Raw genomic sequence first — 22,057 nt, forward strand, 5'->3', positions numbered from 1 at the left:
TATTTGTTTGTGTGTATGTTTAGTGCGACAGTCTGGAAGCAATGTGGAAACCGGATTGATAGCGATACTATTATTGGTCGGAATACATGAAAGACTTTTAAAAAATTCTAAATTTGAAGTGTAGAACCATAATGTATAGTGATATTGGACGCCGAATGGTTGGTCGGCATTAGGAAATTGTATACGTTGAGTAGTTCAATTAATTATTAAAAGTGGTCCTTGTCCAAATCTTAGGGAGCAAGTGTTTGTGCTCCTTTTGTATCAATTTAGTTGACATTGAAATGTACCTGATATTTAATCTTTTGCACTGATCTTTGCAATATTTTACAGCAAAAGCATCATTGTATCTACTGTATTTACTCGCTTATAAGACGAGTTCAACTGTGACCATCAAAAAACCTTATTAAGGGCCGGATCGGTGGAGGAATCAAGGGTTTCCGGCCCCCCCCAAAAAAAAACAAGAACCGTGTGCGCGCGCGCGCGCGCACAAACACACACACAAATGCAGTTACTTGTCCCTTTGAAAGTTGACAATCGTTTTATTCTTACGCACGTTTTTGGGTATTATGCACAATTTGAGTAAACAGACATAGACTTTTGCTTAGGTGCCCATTCGAGGAAAGTAAGGGCCCTTTTGAAATTTTGGAAACACCCACCCCAACAACAAAAAAACACTTGACCTGATCCCGCCCTGCTTATCTGCATTAGGCGTAGGCAAAGCAGGGTCTATGTCGTTTGTTCTGTTGATTACTCCAAAACTACATTGACCAGATCTGTGCAGCTTGCAGTTGGTCTAGATTTATAAGCGAGTATCCACGGTAGTGACTTTTATAATTTGGACCATTTTAGGAAATTCAGATTTGTATTAAACAAAAGAAGATCATAACGTATGCCATAATTTGGTATATTTGTTCAGAAACAGTGAAAATCTCTCTTATATACATAATGTAGCTTTCACCCAAAACCTTTATGGCAAAATGTGCCCACTTTTTAAAATTGCAATATGACTATTTATTTCTAGTTCGAGTAGTCTTCAGTTAATTTTTTTATCATATCGTCTCTTAGTTTCATGAATTTGTATATCTACTATTTTAATTATTTTCCCATCTGATACATTATTTTCGACAAGTCGCCATACTGAGTTCTAATTTTATTGAATTTATGTATATCTCATTTTAATTTCACCTTCTCCAGTACGTCTTAATACGAGTGCGTTTTGTAAGTCGTACGTATGTCATATCAGGGACGTAATTATAATCGGCTTCACTAAAACTAAACAATGCCATCATACAAAATAAACTTTTGGTGTGTTTCATATTGAAGAGATCTTATCATGCATTGGCTTATTAATGAAGGGGATTGCAATAAAGTGGCAAATTTTGTACACCAAAGTTAAAAATGTGTTATTGTGTGGTGTTACTTGTTTAGGCTCAAATAAACAGTAACTTAGAAAGAGTGAAAACAACAAGCTTTTTAAAATTTAACAAATAATTTATTTTCCTGGAAAATTCTGTAAAAATAAAAATAAAGGAAGAACCTACGGTTTCAATGATCAAATCCAAAATTAATCTAAGGATAATCCACAAATTAAATTGCAAAAGTCCTAGTAATAAATTTTATAATAATTTCAAATTCGAATCCTGGTGTAAAATCCAAGATGGATGACGATGACGTATGTTGTAGTCAGTACTGTGCTTATCTACAGTTCCTTGTAGAAATACAAATAATGGCACTCCGGTGTTGGAAATCCAAATTGAATTTGTAAGCAATGTCTTTCCCTGTGTGAGCACTCTTCAAAATATTTCCAGACAAATAACAGAATTAATCCTTTTTGAATCCAAGTGATTTTAAATAACTCCAAACAAGTAATTTGAAATAACTCTAAACAGCACATCAGAACACTTTAACTGCCCAACTTCTACTAAAATTTATTTCTTTAAAAGTCTGAGTTATATGGTCTTTCTAAAACATCAACAAGGGTCATGTGATCATGTTTATATCACATACACATAATATGGCCTTGATTAGACCAATGATTTTATTCCCAGAATAAAAATTAAAAAAAAAAGTGTTTACTTCTTAACCCACGTAGTATCATCATGACATTAATAGCAACCAATCATTTTAAAACAAAATAGAACTTTGTTTACTAATTCTGGACCCAGGTCAGAATTTAGACCTGTTGTTTATAAACTAACAGTAAAGGTCAAACCATTTCCTGAAACAAAGTATCATCTATAGTGAAAAAAATTACATTATAATAGCATACAATAGAATAAAATTTTTGCAACTGACAAATTAAATAAAATATATATATTATATCAGATATACGTAACAGTGGGACATTTTAAATTCTAAACCGTAGTCTTGCCAATAAAATTATTTTAACTGAAGATTGGCATGCAGATCTTTGATTATTTCATTTTTAGAAAAAGGGACACATTCTCTATTTTCACACAATTCTGACAATTCAACTTCAAACTCCTGGACACCATTTTTACTTATATATTCAACAAACATTATATAAAGATTCAAGATGATAATTTTAATTTAGTTTATTAATATGGATGGGAACTATGTGCATCAGGTGAGATTACTGCAGTATTTCCATTGAACTAATTTCTAGTTAGAATCAAAATACATACTTATTGAATGTCCCCTATTTGATTGTATAATTTCTAGCAATGTGTATATGTGTGAGTCCCCAATCTGATAGTAAAGATTCTCATGCAGTGTTTCTTGTAAATCAACCACTAATCAATTAGAAATGACATATATCAAATGCGTATTAAAATAGACCTTTATCGTTCATAATTTGTTAAAATAAAAATGTCCCCGTTTTGATGGTAAAAATCATATGTTCCCGTTTTGTAGGTTTTAGAAATTAATGTGTGTGTGTGTGCGCGCGTGTGTGCGTGCGTGCGCGCGCGCGCGCGTGTGTGTGTGTGTGTGTGTGTGTGTGTGTGTGTGTGTGTGTGTGTACCCATTGCAGATCCAAACATACTGTCCAGGTCCTATTCGTTCAAATTGTAGTATTGAATTACAAGCCAAATGTAAACGTGGGATTCATTGGGATACATCAACAGCGTAAGCGAGCCAATTCAAAATGTCATAGAATTTGCCATGTAATTACACACATTTTGAAAAGTTATTTTATTTCTGATTTACATATAACTCATGAGAAAGCGAGAACTTTCTAATGCATGAAGTTACGTGAAAAAACAATGTAAAAAAACCAACTTTAAACAAACAGTGATGCACCCGTGATCCATAAACTTCTAAAACGTGAAAACTGCTGAAAGATTGCAGCAAGATAGTACCTTTAGAATATAGTGTATTGATCAAACAAACTATTAAATTGACTTCCGCAAAATTTCAAATAAACAGTCTGATAAACTGAAACAGAGGCATGCTTATTCACCACAACTGAAAGACATCGGCATTCATTAATTATAAAAAATTTTTTAAATCTATAACAAACATTATCTCCTTAAATATGCCAGGGAGAAAATGAATTTTATAGACAATTTAATATGCTTTGGTTACAAGGACACAAAAGCTGTGTAAATGACAAGATAAGGCACATGAGAAACAAAGACACTGACGCTTTATTATAAAATACAGTGCATTAATAAAGACAAAGAGGCAGGAATATGCATTTGGGGATTTCTATGGTAAAAAGAATTAGTTCTTTATGTCGCGTGAACTTATTAGAAGGTAAATATACTTAGCCTCAGAGGGATAAATAAAAGTATATTTACATTAACAATACATTAATTAACATCTAGAAGTTATCAATATTGACAGGGTGTTCTTATGTGAAATACACGTACCCGAAAGCATTCCCTTTCAGCACTGGCTTTTGACTGAAACATAAACACAAGAACATGACAAAATCCCATCCCATTTGTCTAACACGTATTTGGACGCATAGGCCTACTAGTCAATAAGGTTCATCTATACTTGTTCTTTGGTTACTTTTCTTTTCTTTTTCTGAGGGACGGATTACATATATTTATCATGTGTCCCTTGTACCTAAATCAACCTAACCACTGCCACAGATTTAAAAGACATATTAATCAAGAGTGGCATCTTTCAGTCAGCTGTGGGCTAATAGATCCGAATGGGCAGCTACCAAATCCGATAGCCAGCATGTAAAATCGTGATATAATCGGATATCTTGCCAGACCAGAAGTATTTAGCTGCTGTGTTAAGTTGGAGATTTTTTTTATTATAAGTTCATGAAGGTTTCCCAGTATACGTACGAATATTGTCTTAATCAATGTGAGACTTTCATAGAAAAATCGCAAGTTTCAAAAATATAGAATGCAACTATTTATACCTACTTGCCTTGGATACAGATAATGTTGAGGTAGAAAGAGCACAACAACTAAAATCAAAAGAATATTCATGTTCGGTTATCATTAAGTTTACAAAATGCAAAGATAGGAGAAAAATGTACATATGTATCATGATGTACGTAAGAAAAAGTCCCATGACTCCGTATATTAAATTGAATGTATGTCATCTTCTTCTTCTCCTTCTTCTTCTTCTTCTTCTTCTTATTATTATTATAACCCTTGACCATTATCTTAACATGTTTCGTTAGTACCTTCATTGATAATTTTACCAGGATATGATTTTATATTGTAAATTTTGTAGATGGCGTTGAATTTTTTTCAGACATGGTATTAGTCCTTAGTTGCCAGCCTGGAATTAAGTCAAAGAATTGTGGTTCTCTGCGTGATAGGCACGATAGCGCCTTCTTTAATTTCTGTTTTACACCTCTAATGGGCTGAGACTCGTTCTCGAGAAGGATGGTTCTTGTCGAGACGAACAACTCTCGTACTATAAAGAATTGGTCTACACACAGCACACTGTGCGTAAGTGGTATAAATGGTATAAGATCCTTGCACCATGTGTAGATTCTAAATTGCAAACACTCTTTTCTTTTATATTTTGCACTTCTTGATTTTTGCTTATTTGACTGGTAAGTTTCTCTCACCACAAGGATACCCGTGTTGGTGAGTGAAAATCAATAATCAACTTTTGCTTTTTAAATTTATGATTTAGCTTATTTTGGTGCATCTTCTGACACATTGTGTATTTGCAATTGATAAAAGGTTTCTAGCTCGTTTTTTTATATTTTGGGTTTCTCAAAAGAGGAGGACTGTTTTTCTTCCTCGTCAAATAGAGTCTTGATTGCACTCGTACCAGACTGGGCGAACGACTTCAAAAGGTCAAGATTCTTACTGCGCTTGAGGCAAAAGGCATTCGGATACAATATATCTAAGCCTAACAAAATGAGGGACAGGGTAGAAACATTATGTGCCCCAGAGAGATGACACCTTATTGAAGGAGGGATGGTTGGAAATTGATGGGAAATAAGTCTTTGTTGAAGGTGCTCTCGCAATTCAAAAGAAAGTAGAATCACAGACGGTAGATATACATGTCTCTGGTTCCCACGTCGAGATGTAGACCCAGGGGATAAAACAAATGGACACAGCCTATAATGACACGGTCACGCAACAGGAACCAGCGACAGTGTTGATGATATCCGACCATTAAGTCAGAAATCAGGATATCAACAGTAACTAGGGAGGACGCGAGAAAGGTCCCCACCTTTTTATAATAAGGTCCCTTCAGAAAATATGGTATAGGGGATATGAAAAAGATCGTATGTGTAGTCAGTGAAAGCAACTGGGCACGAGCCTAAAGACTATCCCAACCCTGGGACACCTAAGGACACGGTGCCAAAAGAAATGGATGGAAAGGAAGAAGTAGATGAAGGAACATAAGGGGCCAAAGTATGGGACAAATAATGCTATAGTTGTCACAGATACAAACGGGGAAATCCCAAATCAGGAAAACCGACCATATGGTGATTCCCCATTCCGAAATGGAATGGGAACATTTTAAGGAGGAGAGGGGCGGAACTTATTTCCAACCAGATCAGCAAAGACGAAGAAAAAGAATAAGGAAAGTGGCTGTAAAACGAAGGGAGAAACAAACTGTTTTGGAAAAAACAAATATTTTCTCCTACAAGGAATGTCAAAATAGGATGGCCCATCCCTAGACGTCGAAGAGAACACTGAAGAGGTTGAGAACTTTGAGGAGGATACCCAGGAATGCGTTGCCAATCCAAAGAAATCAGATGGATGTTTTAACATATCGACCACACCCTCCACCTCCGCCGAACTCAAAAAGAAAAAGAACCCTCACCCCGTCCGAGGAGTGGATGCTATGAAAAGGAGAAACAACCTTTCGGGGGAAAATGATTGCCTGTTATCCTTAGGCAAAAAGTCAAGATCCAATAATATCAGACTAGGAATAAGATAAACGTAGGAACGACGGAATTAAATAGGCTACGAAGTGGATAGACAGACCGATAATTAGAATGAAACTGAGTTTGAAACGACTGACGAAGATTCGGTGACTGAAGGGGGCTACCATGAATACGATATACAAGATGTGTTACTTAGTAAATCAGTAAGTTGAATAATAAAAAATGCTCACAAAAACAATCGTAAATAAGAAAAGAATAACAACACACAGCTGTAAACGGTACCATGGAGGAATAAAACCTTCAGATAAAAATTTAAACATTGACGGAGGAAATAGGGAAACGAATTAAAGAGCACAACATGTTAAATGTACAAGAAACTGATAATATTGAAGAAGATATGGGAAATAATATAAGGACAGAATTAATACAATAGTGATACAAAAATAAAATTGTCAGCGAAATACGATCGGGTGGGACAACTATTATAAAAATAAGACTTCTTCCTTTCCATCCATTTCTATCCAAGTATAGTACAAGAAAAGTAGATTTTATGAAAGAGTTGAATGACTATATTTTAAAATACTACATGGCTAAATTTCTTGGGGGGGGGGGGTAATTCAACTGGGTTATTTTTGATATAGACCGCAGTACAGGACTTTCAGGAAAAGATATCTTACATAGAGAGACAAACCTAAAATTTATAACAAAATTAAATTAATTGATGTGTACAGAAATTAAATCTAATCAGAAGAAGGGAATTTACCCTTTTATTTGGAAATGAATGCTGCCAATTGGGCCGAACCGGCATATCCGATATAGGAATGCGTAGTGTACAAGATTGCATAAAACTTTATATGAAAAAAATATCGGATCATTACGCAGTGGCCATAGAAATGAAAACCAAAATCGATGACAAATGGGGATGGGGAATTTGAAAAATGAATAACAAAGTACTGAGAATGAATACCAAGGAATAATAGAAGGAATATTAAGCGATTTTATGGAGGAAGAACATTTCGATATCCTAGTGCAATGGGAATTAATAAAAATACACATTAATAATGAACTAAAAAATTGCTTTATAATTCGAAGCGAAGGGTAACTTTTGAGGAAAAACGAAATAAATAGAAAGCATTCACAGTAACAACAGCAACGAACAATTAAAAGAAAACTCTACTTAAAATAAATTTTAAAAATAGACAAACGACGATGAGTAAACAAAAGTATGGACATCGAACTTCAGTAGACTATGAACATGCGAAATCGTTGGAACCAATCGCGTAATTTCTTCCAAAAAGTGTGTCACGTGGTCATGACATCACACACAAAACCAAACTCAGCAGCTGTAAATATGGCGTCAAAAGATGAAAATCGACCATCAAGAATGAACACTGGCGTGCCCAGTACTTCTGGAAGTACACATTACCAGAAGTTACGCAGTGAGAGCAGTGAACAGGTTTGTATTTCAATTTCTTGAAAAGATTACACCAATGTGTGTATTATAGACGTACCAAACAGCTGCCAATTATAAATTATCATCTCATCCGTACCCACCCACCCACCCGAAATGGCTGGTCTATTAAAGAAAACAAAATGTGATTTTATTCATTGCCGTTTGAAAGAGGAAATATTTTAGAATTCTAGCAAGTTACTCCTTTCCCATGGATTATGTTGTTCTAGTTTAAAACCTATATTAACAATTTGAATCGTCCTTTAAAACACCTAACAGCTGCCGTTTACCATGTCTTTAAAGACTATAAGCACTGCCGCCGTGTATATAATTTACGTACAGCTATTCGTAGGATGCCGCATACCTCGTAACACGATATACGTAATATACTCATTACCCGTATTTCGATATTTGCAAGTTACTGTTTAAACTTTTACAAATAAGAATGTTTAAATGAATATTGAGTGACTCTCATTGGTGGAAAGTTCAGTATTGTCGCCCAATAATTGCACTTTATTAATAGTTAACTCAGTTGTATGACATATCAAATTAAATAATGAATTAAACAAGACTCCAGCTTCTTAGTTTATTTTATAAGGTTTATTTAGTATAAGCGGTATGTAATACAGCATATGGTATAAAGGTAAATTCTACGTAAATCTAAGAAAAGGAATAATATACTCAGACCAGTATATGAAAATGTTACTTTATGGCCCTGTTTTATGATCTTTTCCAGTGATAGTAATCACTTTAGTTCTCAATAAAAGAAGGTAAACTAATTTTTGCACCAAGATCAATGAGTTGCTCTGATAACATTTCCTTTTTTAAATTGGCAATCCGAGATAAATAGTCATACAGTATTTCATATGATTTGAATACAGAACTCTGCCAACCACTCAACATACTTAGGTAATAATGAGACATCATTTTAAATGTCATATTTATATCTAAGACAAGATTTAATGTTTGTTCCATCTTCTTCATCTTGTTTTAGTTGAATTTAGCATCAGCTTCCAGAGTACAAGTAGGGATATGAAATTGGTTAGTTTTTTCAATATTTTTTGACCAAATTAGGTTGGCTTTTTAAGGCATGTACTGGTGTTATGTTGAATACCCCCTCCTCTCTCTCTACATACATACATCCATAAATATGCTCAATGATTGTATACAGTGTCAATAGCCTAGTGGTTAGAGCATCTGCCTTGGATGCGTGAAGTTGTAGGTTTGAACCCCAGTCGAGTCATACAAAAGACTTAAAAAAATGGTACTAACAGCTGCCTTGCTTGGCGTTCAGCATTAATAGGTTAGTGTTAAGACTGGTTGTCCTGGATTCAGACATAGCGGTATGACTGAAAACTTGTAAAAGCTATTGTTAAAAAAATAATAAACACCCATATACAGTGTTATACACATGTGGCCATACTGTGTTTTTTTATTTATTAATTGGTTAGGTTAAATCACTGCATGTAAACTTCCATCTCCACCCAGCATTTTATGAAGGATATTATTTTCTTGCAGGTGCTTGTCATGGGTGTTCCATCAGACCGTCCAGAACTTGGTATATACACAGCAACAATGCAGCAAAACAAAGGTAGTTCTCTAAGTGTGCATTGATTATCCATTTCCATATGACTAACAGAAAAGTTTTAAATTACTAAGCAACTATATTTGCAGATTGTCCTCCATAACAGTTCTGATACATATAGTGCTTTCATTAAGCTTTGGTTTCTAAAGGCTGAAATAGTTTTGTTTCTGTTGTTTTATCTTCACAAAAGACACTTCAAATATTGTTCAAAGTGGAGAGGTAAATGAGTTGTTACTATGATGAAATGTCCATTAATGCATACAGTGTCCAAGAAAATGTTTCTAAAATTAATATAAATGCTAGATTCTTGTATGGTTGTATAAAGTAACTTAAAATTGGTATGCAAGGATCTATCCCTCAAATCTCCAGGTGTTTCCAACAGTTTTAAAGTTAAGAATGCATAAGAGACATTCAGTGAATGGTGAAACACTGGAAACTCATAGTGAAAACCAAACTTGTGAGGATATGACATCTTATTGTGACAATAAATATAATCATTTAAGGAGCTGTGACTGATTTAAAAAATGATGCAAATGCAGTGTTTTTTAGTCAAAACTTATCAAATCATTGGAATCTTAGCTGTTTAACACCAGTAGTTTAACCCTGTGCAGGCCTGTTATGGATTGATTACTTCACAATAGTACTTTGGTGACATTTTGTTTTCACCCCCAACATAACAAAAGTTGACAAAAGATGTATAAATGGATTCCATCTTGCCATCTGTGTATTAGACTGTCAAGCACATTTTCAGTTTAAGAGCATCATTCCCAAACAATTCAAAATACCTTTTATAAAACTTGTTAGCCTTATTAAGCTGTTGATTCTGATGTGCCTTTTGCTATTTACAATTTATCTTTTTGAATATTTGTAAAATAATGTTTCCATGTCCTTGTCCATCCATCCATTATCCTCACATTTATTTGTCTCACCACAAATCATAATGTGTTTTAATACAGACTGTCAGGGTTGTTAACCTGTATGGCTTGCATTAATTAGATAAGATGTAAGCAACAGAAATAACCTTTATTATCCATAACAGAATACTATTTTTGAGCTAGTTCACCATCAAACTCACTAAATTTGTCTGCTATGTAAGCATTATACATTTTCATGGACTTGAGCCTGTTAACTAATATTAAATTTGATTTTGTTTAATTCACAAGAAACTACTATTTCAGGTTAATATTCCAAACTAAATGTTAATGTAAGAAAATATATTTTTTACAATAAAAAAAGTTGAAAGGGAAATACATTATAAATTGATAATGATAACCATGCAACAGCACATCCAGAAAGGAACCTGCATATATTCTCACACATTAGTTCATGAAATACATATTTTAATATTTTGTATTATTCATGGTCAGTACTATTGTCTTTTTCAGGCTTTTATAATTCCCTTGCCCTGTTAAAACAATCGGGTTCAACAAAAAACATTAGAAGCCTTTATATACAGTGGCCCCCCTCTTGAATGTCTCTTTGACCGGTGTCCACCCACTTTTTATGGCCAGAATTCCATGGCACTGAAGAGTTCCTGTTTAAAAGTATCCCCAAGAAAGTCCACCCCTCAAATGCAAACAGCAGCAATTATAATTGTGCACAAATATAAGATTTTCACTTCGTAAGTGGCAACATTTTATTTTAATATGTGTCCGAAACCAATATTTGATTGGTACAGTAAGTAACATGATTATCTCTTCTGATGTCTATTTCCCAATGTCAGGTTTGAGTGTACCACTAAGGTTAATATATAATTATCTATAAATGCCAGGATTACAAAATGGTCTTCATCTGCTAAAAATAGATTTGTGGAATAGCACACAGGAAGAAATTAACCTTGAACAGCACTGAGTACCAGACAAAGACCAGAAAATCATGAGACAACTCATGCATCACTTCCTTTATAAACTAGGCATTTTGTCCACAAAAGTTTCATCTTCATAATCAATTGCAGTACTGTACCATTAGCAGAAAAGGAAAAAATCATTAGAAAACTTTAACAGTTCGTCACGAAAATGGAGACCTATTACTTTAAAAGAAAAGTTAAAGTCATTCGACTCAACATCCTTAGCGGTGGTGTGTGGGGCCCAAATCGCTTCATGTTGGAAAGGCTCCAATCCAATACATTTTTTGTAACAGATAAGGAGGATATTCATCAGCATTGGAAAATGGAGTAAATGGAAAGAGCATTGTATATGTACCAAGATTTAAATGACATTTTTGAATGTTTCTGCAATTTGCATGATAAATATACCTCACTTGCATTTCATTCTTAAGTCGAGAAAAAGAATTATTCAGTTGTTCAATTGAAATAAGTCTGTTCTTAAGACAAGAACATTTTAATAATTAATGCTGCTTTTAAATGAAGATGTTAAATGCTTTGATGTTGTATGTAACTTTCTTACTACCGTACTATGTACATTCTATACACTTATGCACAAAACATTTAGTCCTCAATTGAAAAGGCCACATAATAAGAACAGGACCAGTGTGTGTATGTGTATATATATGTATATACATACACTTCTTATACATTTGAAAGATCCTTTTATCTTCAGTCAGTTTTGTTAAGGTGGTGGATAAGATGTAGATATGTAGAACTAATAATATATTGGTGGTGTGAATATTTCTATAGATAATGATGAAGTAAACAGTTGTGTGCAGTGTCTGTAAACTGCCACAAACTGGTTTTAATTATATATGATCTTTTTATTTTGTGTGTTTACAGAGTGGACTTCCAATCTCAGACGTAACATGGAATTATGTCATGCAGCAGTGACTCGGTAGTCAGCTTTTTGCCATCTTCTCCAAAGGACAACTTTACCAGAAACATCTTACATGTTCCTTTTGGAGAAGAGTATGATGGACATGGCAATAGCAGGATTGTCAGAAGGCTATGCATATGGTGTTGTATTTCGCCAGGGACGTCTGCACTATTTACGATTTTTTTTAAAGCAGCATTTTCAGTGGATTCTTTGAAAGCAAAGGTAATCACATCATCACAACATTATAGCTACATTAGAGACTCATGAAAGCAAATGCTCATGCTTTTGGGACATTCAAACTGGCTCCAAATTACTGGATGGTTAACTGGTGATCAAAGAACAGAGTACATTGTGCTTATGTTTGTAAGCATTTGTCAAATTCTATTCTACGACATCTCTTTGTAATTGCATTTATTCTATATTTGACCTATGACCACCTTAAATAAACCACAGGGGAGGGATACAAACTATCATACCCTAGTTGCAGCTATAAAAGTATAAAAATGTATGTTGAAATATCAGTTAAGTTAGAACAGTGTAGTTTAAAACCTTGTTTATCCCACTGATAGGAAAGTTTTTAGAAGTTGAATTTGTAGTTTTATTTCATTTAGCATTAAACTGAAATTAAGACTGTCAGAGAACAGTTATTAATCTTCTGATATGTGTGGTTAATGAAAGCACATTAGGCTTACAGTAATGTTATCTTTAACATTGTCATTTTGTCAAAATTTACAGATATAGCTTTTTTATCAGGTTATCAGTTTATACAAATATTTAATGTTCTTTTCTCCTTGTTAAAGACAATCTATTAATTATATATATATATATATATATATATATATATATATATATATATATATATATATATATATATATATATATATATATATAATTGTATTGCATCTGATAAACATTGTTAACTTTTCATTCTGAAGCAGTATAGTGGATGAGTCTTTGTCTGCATGATTTGTTATCTCCAGAATCGAGGCACAACATTTTACCTATAAATCTTTCTCTTTCAAGGTTTAGATATTATCAAACAGGCGCTTGAATGTGATAGAAACGAGGATTTATTTTGGGAAAACATATTTACATTGGATGATATCAAAGCAGCTGAAGGAGAATACTTTAATTTGCTAACCGAGAAACGCAAAAAGCTGCCAGAGCCAGGTTTGTGCATTATTCAAGGCTTTCTTCTTACTAATACATGACCAAATATACCTGTAGCTTGCCAGCTTTCTAGTTAATACTGAAGTGTTTAGAAGCCACAAAATCAACTATCTTAAAACCTAACTTTGAACAAAAATGAAGTGAGAACAAGATAGGCATTGTTGATGTGAAATGTGAACAGAAGATTGTCTTTAATGTTTAATAGTGCATTTAATTTTATACTTTGTAGTGTTGGTACCATAGTAATATACACTTACCAACTCCTGCTTCAAGTTTGAGAATACAGCTGAGATCACTAAACCCGCAAACAAAATTGCACCATTCATCCCAGTAAAACCTTTATACTTTATGTACATTTTACAGAAATTTAACATCTATACCTTGTATATTTTACCATGTATATAACTTGCATCGAAATAGTCATGTTTAGTTCTTTTGACAGGGTATGGATCTTTTTTTGTGCATGCTGGCAAGTAGATGCATGCCATAACCTACATTTGATTGTGTGTGGTGAGCAAGTTAAACACAGTAACATTATGCTTATAGTGGTTTTTTTTTTTTTGTTTCGTTACAGAGTCAAAGAAATTACCATCCACAGGAAGAAGGTATTCCGAAATACTGTTCCAAAATAAATACAGTATTAGGAAGTCGTTAGATCATCTTCTTCATCACATACAAACAAATATTTTCAAAGAAAATAATTTTGAGTGTATGGGGGTGATGGTGTACATAGAGAAGAAAAAGAGCTACAAAGACAAGCAGAATGCAAAGTAAGTATTAAGAAGAAATGCAGGAAATCATTATTACCTTTCCATCAGTCTTTCTATATCCATCTTTCATTTTCCATTTGTTATAACCATGTCCATATACTAATTCATATATGTCTATCCTTCCTTCCATTCAGCACACTGTTAAGACAATTAGTCTCTCATATATTTATATGAGTTGCCATAAAACATGTTATATGTACTGGTCATTACCTAAATATGCACCAACTGTCCAGTCACTTTGCCCCTGCTGTTGTTGTAGGGTTTAACGCCATTTTTCAGCACAAGATAGGCTATACATGGCGGCCAGTATTAATGGTGGAGGAAGAACCCGGAAAACCCCCAGAAAGAACCACCGACCGACGATAAGCTACCAGCAAGCTTTCTCACATAACCACATTATCCGAATCCGAGACTCATTTGCCCCTGCAATTTTTATTATATGTATTGCTCTTTCTGTCATTGAATGTCACAGTCTTGTTAGTACAGTTAGCATGGGTTGATGTGACACAGACTTTTCCATTGGCTGGTGTGACCATCTTGTGTGAAAATCAATTGGCCCTGCAGAAAATCAACTGGCTCTCCCAATCAGAGGAAAATAATGATGGAGGAAAATTTAATCGGGCCGATGGCCATCAATTTTAATTGACCTTCATCAGAACGCACAGGTATTCGCCTGGCAAGCCAGCAACAAAATTGCCCCCTGAACTAGTCCTTTTGTTTTTTATTGGACTAGGAACTTGGTAAATCCTATGGTCATTATCAGAAGATACATATATTAATGAATCAGTGTGCTTCTGCAATTTTTGTTCATTTTTCTTTTGTAGATTAATGCAGTGCATGATACAAACTTGTGAGTGCAAATTGTACAACTTCTTTATGGATTGTAATGAAATTCAGTACAATATTATGTTCATTAACAAATAATGCATATATCAAATCACTGTTCCGCTAATTAAGTTTAGAATTATTGCCCTTTATTAACTTCAATCTAAAGACAGTGCATAATATAATCTAATGAATCATCTAATCTTTCAGATTTCATTGGATTGCCATGACATTTGGAAAAATGTTTTCATCATTATCGGAAGTTGCATACGTTGACAAATCTCTGCTGCTATTTCAGTTAGAGCTAGTTACTTTCTTAGATTAATGTTTGATAGGATTTTGTGAAGTCAGCTTGTCTCACATTTTTCATTGGATTGCCATGTAACTGCATGTTACAGTCATCATTTGAAAATGTTCATATAAACAGTTCACTTTGCTTTTGCAATTTTAGTCTGATGTATTGTCGTGCAGCAGAATGCATTGTTAAAATCTTGTCAGTGCTACCGATTGTGGTGCCTTTTTGAAAGGATCATGAAAATTGGCACTTGTGACAATATTCATCTAAAACTGCATGTACAAATCTTTGTGCTCCCATGATATTTGTAAGGGTTGTGGACATTTTTGGATTACAGTTGGATACAGTGTATGACCAAATTTTGTTAATGCAATTACTCAAAGTATTTAGTGGATTGCCCTGAAACTTGGTACTTGTTCAGCTCATCATGAGAAGACAAGTTTCTTTACAGGCATTTCACTTGCACTTTTTTAAAAACAGTTGTGCACTGTTAAGCTCTACACGTCTTCATCATGGGCTAGGGGTGTGATGTTGAGGAGGCATTGGTATATTTATATGATCTAATCGCTCACATTTCCTCTAGCTGTGAGCATCATTGTTAGTAGCCTTTTCAAAAAAAAAAACAAATACAATTCGTTAGGTTAACTGCATTGTATGTGAACTTGATTCTTTTAATGAGTGTGTCTTTGCAGCTCAATTGCTGACTTAGTTATTGGTCTTTTTTAATAAGAACTGAATCTGTACAATACCCGTTTGATAACCTAATTACTGGAAGAAAAATTCAATATTGTGTTTGTGAGTGATCACTGTTACATGCTGCCATTCAAGTATGTGCATGATATTGTTGAAATGTGACATGAGTAATTGACTTATGATCATTTTTGCAGGGCACAAAATTGATTGAGATCTCATGATGGGTTTGGCTTTACTATTTGCAATCTGTAACAAATACACTAAAGAGAAAAAATTGGTACTTGAGATTTTCAATTGCTTTTGTAGTGTAGTCATTTTGCAGGGTCTTACGTTTTGCATAAAATCTCCATCGAGAAATATTAATCACAGATTTGTTTCAACTAGCATGCAATAAAAGAATAATATGTTTTCTTTTCCTACATTTCAGTTTTTTTTCTGCCAGTAAATGTTTTGATGGGACTGCCTTTCAGGCCGCTTTTGAAACTCACAGAACTGAAGTTTGTATGTGCCAACAAGTTACATCCTCAGATGTCTTTGTTCCACTTGAATATCCAGTTTCATGGGATCAGCAGCTTCAATATATCTCCATGTTTCCAAATTGGCATAAATGGCAGCACAAGACAGTTTCTTATTCCCAGTGGCTATCAATTCCAGATATGAAAGAAAAGTATAAACCTGCTTCACTAAGGAATCAGGTGCTGTACAATTTTAGAGAGGGTAACATGGATAAGTTCTATTCCATTTGCTCCAAATATAAAAACATTGCCTTAGATCCAGCTCAGTCTACTTCCACATTTAAAAGTTTACCCGAGTCATCTGATTATGGTGACATAGTTCCCCCTGCATCCAAACGCAAACGTCATGAACCTACTAGACATTTGACAATTGAAGAATTGATGACAAACATACACACTGTAGACCCTCAGTTTTCTTCAGAAAATATAGCTGAAGAAAGATCTTGTTATGATAAATTCAAATATGCAATGATTGAAAATGGTCATGTAATTTGGCGACGTAGTGCAGCTAATGTGAATATTTTTACAATGAATGAAGTTAGTATGACAACTGGACTGTTTCAGGAAGACTGTTATGTTCATTTGACCAAAACAGATATAGATAACTGAATTGTCTTATAGCTGTGGAATGTATGGCATATTACTGCAGTTAGCCGCAATAAGTATACCTCAGGAAAATCTTGATGAGATAGATCTGAGTGATGTGAAATGCTGCCATATGAGACTTTTTAATGAATTGATCAGTGACCATATACCTTCTCTATTAAATAATTCTTCCAGGTCAGAAAATAAGATAATTGAAAAACTTGAAGCTGCCAAAGATAAATTAATGAGCCTATTTGCCAGATGCCAACCTCATCTGATAAAACTTTGAAGTTCTCAGTGTATTCTGATGATGACAAAACATGTACTTTTGTTCATATCACTGACAATAGTCTATCTTGTCAGTCTGGATTTTGTAATGCACTTTATTCATCTTCAAAATGTAAAGTTCTCCGTCTTGACAACGCTGAGACCCTTTGTCCTCACCTCAATCAATTGAAAGTCCATGCTAACACATGGATGGATCTACTGATGGGATCAGGCCAGATACAATTACAGTGGTGTGTTCTTGGCAAGGTACTTTGCCCCAATAAACTACATTGTGTTGATGTACTGTAAAATGCCAAACCAAACTTAATTTGGGAGAATGTATTTAAAAGAGAATGAAAATAACTAATATTAAATAAGGGTCTATGGTAAAATGCATTCAGGTAGCTCAATATTATGCTTGTGATCACATCAACAACTGACATAAATCATTACAACAATTATACAAACTATATGCATGTAACAGAAGTAAATTACCTGTAATTACCATTTATTATTGGTTACAGTTTTAATTAGATAGTCACCATACATTATTTTTCTAGTGTATCTTTCATCAGCTCTTTTACTTATTATGAGTGGGAGCGTGAACATACTGTTTGAGAAAAATCTATGATGTTTACATGAAAAAACTGAGGTTATCTATCAGTTTTGTATGGAAGAGTTAGTGCATTATCAACTAGTGAGTAATAAAGGAAGGATAAATTGCTTGGAGAAAAAAAAGTTATTGCCTAAAGAAAACATCTGGAATACAGAATAATCATCGTCTTTGTGACTTCCAGTATTTGTGTGGACCAAGGATGGATGTACTTTCATTGATTGACTATCGTACAGAGTTGTCATATGCATATTACTTATTATGGAAAATTATACAATATATGTACTAATTGCTTATCCATAATTTAAATCAAATTTCATTCTAAAACAATTGTATCATTGTCAGATTTTTCTGCACATGTTAATGGGATTCATTACAGGTTCAGATGGACCAGGACTAGACAGTTAATATCACATCCTGTACACAATAAATAAAAGTACATTTACTTTGGTTATGCTGCATCTTCAGGAAATATTTGTCACATTGCAACAAGAAATTTGGTTAAATTTTGGTCCTTGAACATTCACTCTCTGTTCATACTTTTCCTCAGTCATATTTGAATTACTTAAAGTTTTGTTTAATTGATTGATTTCAGGTAGGATATGTCTTTCCTAATGGAGAGACAATTGCAGTATCCCATATTTCCACTGTATATACATGTCATGGACCTGTAAAACACAAGGTATAAATTTTTGCTTTATTTTCTTCTTTCAATGAGCTTCAGTTCATTGATGATGAACTAACTCATCTTTTAAGTAACCACTTTATTAGAAAGCATGGCATTTTTATTTGTTCCTATCTATTCATATCTCTGTCTTTCTGTCAAAGATTGTTAGCATAAATATGCACACAAAAAAACATTTTATACCGACAAATGAAAAATATGTTGTTGCTTATATTGGCATGCATAAGTCCTTTTTATCAAGCTAAGACGTATCGACTAAGTTATGGGGATGTGCGAGAATAATTTTTCTATTGCTTTACAAACCCAAATCTAGTTCTTTGAAAACTCACAAATTTCACAACATGCATTAGCATCTAATTTTATGATATTAAAAGATATTAAAAGATTGACTTCAGTGGTCAAGACAGTGTACTTGCCTTAGTGTTTCCAGCAGTATAAAAGATAATAGTCTTAACTTTTTATCAGTGAGGAATCTGTTTTTACATTTGTGTTGTTTGTATAATGTTTTATTTATTTGGTAAATGATACATTTTGTGTGTGTGTGTGTGTGTGTGTGTGTGATTTTATATTTAGATTTGTTATCACAGTTGTTTAAGTGTTAATCAGGATTCTGATATTTCTTATTTTGTATTTAGATTTGGTATCGCCGTTGTTTAAGTGGCACTCGGGATTGTGACATAGGTCCAGGAGAGAGAGAGGCCATCCACTTTCTTACCAGGGATACTGGAGCTGGCGATGAAATTGGCTGGGACTTTGTGGACCATGTTCTGAACTCATATATTTCTTTTGGCTTCTATTGTACAATCATGAATAGCTTCTACAAACGTGTCAGTCATAATTCTGCTTCTTTTATGTCAAATAGTACTTTTATTGCTTGTTTTTTTTCCTGGATAAGTAAGTTCAATTTAGATTATAGACAGCCTTGTTCCATTTGCAAATTTAGTCCAAAATTGTTAGCTGCTGATGGAACTAAGATAGGCATCAACATTCGACATTCAACAGTTGTACCAATGGAGACTCCAACGAATGACTTTACAATAGATCCTTGTCATCGAAGGAATAAGAGGGCTTTCATTAGCTTTGCCCAGGGTGATCATGATTCAAAGGATAAAGCTCCGAGTAGAAATCACTTACTCTACCTTTCTAAGAAAGTGCTTGGTACCTTGGGCAGTGCTAATGAGCTACCTTTAGAAGAGGAAAAAACCGAAATGATATTCTGTTACAACATGTTGATAGAAACTTTCACTCACTGTTGAATATTTTTATGCAAAATGGTTGTAGCAACCGAGTATTGAGAAAGTTAGCAGTTCTTTTTATGATACTGTCTTCAAATCATTCCATTTCAAGCATTATTCCCTATCGATTTGTTGACGACTTCCAATCTATTTTGAATTTACTTAGGAAAAATTCAGATTTAGACATAAATGTTATAAACAGAGTTGCCAAGTTTTCTCCTGAAATTAAAGATGTATTATTTGCAGTCACGAATACTTGTATATGTTCAGCAACTTTAGAATTTTTGGACCATCTGGTGTCAAGAGTGAAACAGCTTTTTTCAAACTGTAAAGAACCAGACCAAATTAATCCTAAACCAGGTAGTTATAATCCTGCTAAATTTGGGAGAGCATATTACTTCACCCTCCCTGGTAAGCAGTTAAGAGACACTCCAAAATACACAATGGATAAAATATCTCATAATAGTACTTATGATGATGAACCTGCAAGAGCTGAAGAAAAATGCCATAAAAATTACCCTGAAGTGGGAAGGAAGGGTACAACATACTTATTTCTCTGGTGTGACCCACAGCATTATGGGCATTGCTATGGATATCATATGATACCAGGACATGAAGGGAGAAAAGATCCTGCTTGTTCTGCTTATGCATACGTGGAAAATGCCCCAGAAGAAATATTTTATGATTTTAGTTGCCAGCTTGAGGAGTACTGTTTGAATCGAGAACCTGGTTTTTGGAAAAACACGTTTTTTTTCATGATACATTTCATGGCTTTTCCCATAAGTGTCCACCAGTATACAAGTCATCACGTCTCATGTTGTTAAAAAAAATTAACACTGAAATATGTGAGCAAACAAATGCTTTTCTTCAGCACATCAAATATTCAGCAAGAGCTATGGGAATGGGTAAATTCAATCACTACTTGCAGTTTTTTATGCACCAATGGAGCCAGAAGAAAAAGAAGAACTTCTGCAAAAAATGTACATTAGCTTTCAGTTATGTTGGTTGATACACTAACCACACTGTACTTATATCAGTCTAGTACAACAAATTTAATATGCATGATTTACTGTGCAAATGGATGTACCATATTTGAGCAGATTATTGTCCCTGTCTATAATATGCATCTTAAGACTATTTTAAGGCAGTTCTCTTACAAAATGGATATATTTATATTGCAAGTTGTTTGAGAATAAAATATGTTGACAGTAGAATAAAATATGTAGATCCTTCAAGTTTGCTGGTTTTGGATAATCTATAAATATTTTGATATGTTTATTACGAATTTCAGATAGTGTTGTGGCTAGCACATGATATACCAAATCTGTTCTTAAGTTAATTAAACGGACCAGTGGTAAAACTGCAGCGATTAGTATTACATCTATTTTCCAAGACTCTTAAATTGAGTATACATTGAACATGTTGTCCCCATGTATTTGTAACCTGTACAGAAGTGTCTGTACCTAATTATAATGTGACACATTGTCCCCACATATTTGTTACATGTAACAGTCTGTCCTCCTCTATCATGCGACAGATTTTTGTACAGCATTTTTTTTTACAGTTATGTGGAAAAGTGTAAAGTTGTATACATTATCTTTTCTTAAATTTAAAAGAAATTAATTCATATGAAACCTCTTTGTATCATTTTCATTCCCAATTGTTTTATTGTGGTCATTTTCTAAGATGATTTGATGCTTAAGGATTTTGTAGACTTATTTACTTAATGAAAATACCCAAAATGTTTTTTCTGTAACTACCAATGTAATGCTGATTATGTCACTTATCAGGTACCAATGAGTCTTCTGTCATAGATTTAAAGTGGACTTTTTTACACATTTTTTTTGTAAAATATGAATGTTAAGTTCAGAGATTTTTAAACAGGAAGTAATAGGCATATGTTTTTGGTAGAAAAATATTTCCTGTACATGTATCAGTTGCTGTGAGAAGAATGGAATTTTATGAGAGCGTGTGTTCTGCTTAAGGAAAATTTAGACTTTACATGATTGGAAATTATGTCTTATAGTACTTTGCCTAATGCGTGGTATTTCCAGTGTGTGTGTGTGTGTGTGTGCTTAAGATTTATGTACCCCAATTACAATTCTGGGTAAGAAAGGTTCATAACCATTATACAGTTAAAAAGGAATAGAATATACTGGATAACATGTTAGACTGATAACTTGTAAATAGACATTTTTATTTTCGTGAACTGTACTTAAATCATTTTGTTGCATTTATAAGGCTGGTCATCTCTGGAAAATAATGCATTTATGTTTTCCATAACAGTACTTGGATCCATGCATTGTTTAGGATTTGAC

General features: G+C 33.8%; 1 protein-coding gene and 1 long non-coding RNA gene across 3 annotated transcripts; both read left to right on the top strand.

The window, feature by feature from the left end:
- The first annotated feature begins 7,549 nt into the window (after positions 1-7,549).
- Positions 7,550-12,639, top strand: LOC149772657 (uncharacterized). Its single transcript, XR_016417628.1, has 3 exons — positions 7,550-7,742; positions 9,255-9,327; positions 12,050-12,639. It is a non-coding gene; the product is annotated as an uncharacterized LOC149772657 (long non-coding RNA).
- A 3,058-nt stretch (positions 12,640-15,697) lies between these two features.
- Positions 15,698-21,034, top strand: LOC149772658 (uncharacterized). 2 transcript variants are annotated; one of them, XM_089947518.1, is made up of 3 exons: positions 15,698-16,534; positions 18,415-18,501; positions 19,140-21,034. In XM_089947518.1, the coding sequence occupies exons 1-3, from the start codon at positions 16,343-16,345 to the stop codon at positions 19,758-19,760; spliced, it is 900 nt and encodes a 299-aa protein (XP_089803644.1). In that variant the 5' UTR covers positions 15,698-16,342; the 3' UTR covers positions 19,761-21,034. The 2 variants fall into 2 exon arrangements, with proteins under 2 accessions (XP_089803644.1, XP_089803642.1); XM_089947516.1 differs by lacking the exon at positions 15,698-16,534 and adding an exon at positions 16,697-17,473.
- Positions 21,035-22,057: the final 1,023 nt, after the last annotated feature.

Source organism: Sinohyriopsis cumingii, unplaced genomic scaffold, assembly GCF_028554795.1.
Source record: "Sinohyriopsis cumingii isolate HCF-2022 unplaced genomic scaffold, ASM2855479v2 utg001306l, whole genome shotgun sequence".
Classification (NCBI taxonomy): domain Eukaryota; kingdom Metazoa; phylum Mollusca; class Bivalvia; order Unionida; family Unionidae; genus Sinohyriopsis; species Sinohyriopsis cumingii.

Coding starts and splice junctions, on each gene's coding strand:
- LOC149772658 (XM_089947516.1), top strand. CDS start 17,201: ATGCCAACCTCATCTGATAAAACTTTGAAGTTCTCAGTGTATTCTGAT. Junction 17,474..18,414: donor AGTGGTGTGTTCTTGGCAAG/GTACTTTGCCCC, acceptor GATTGATTTCAG/GTAGGATATGTCTTTCCTAA. Junction 18,502..19,139: donor ATGGACCTGTAAAACACAAG/GTATAAATTTTT, acceptor TTTTGTATTTAG/ATTTGGTATCGCCGTTGTTT.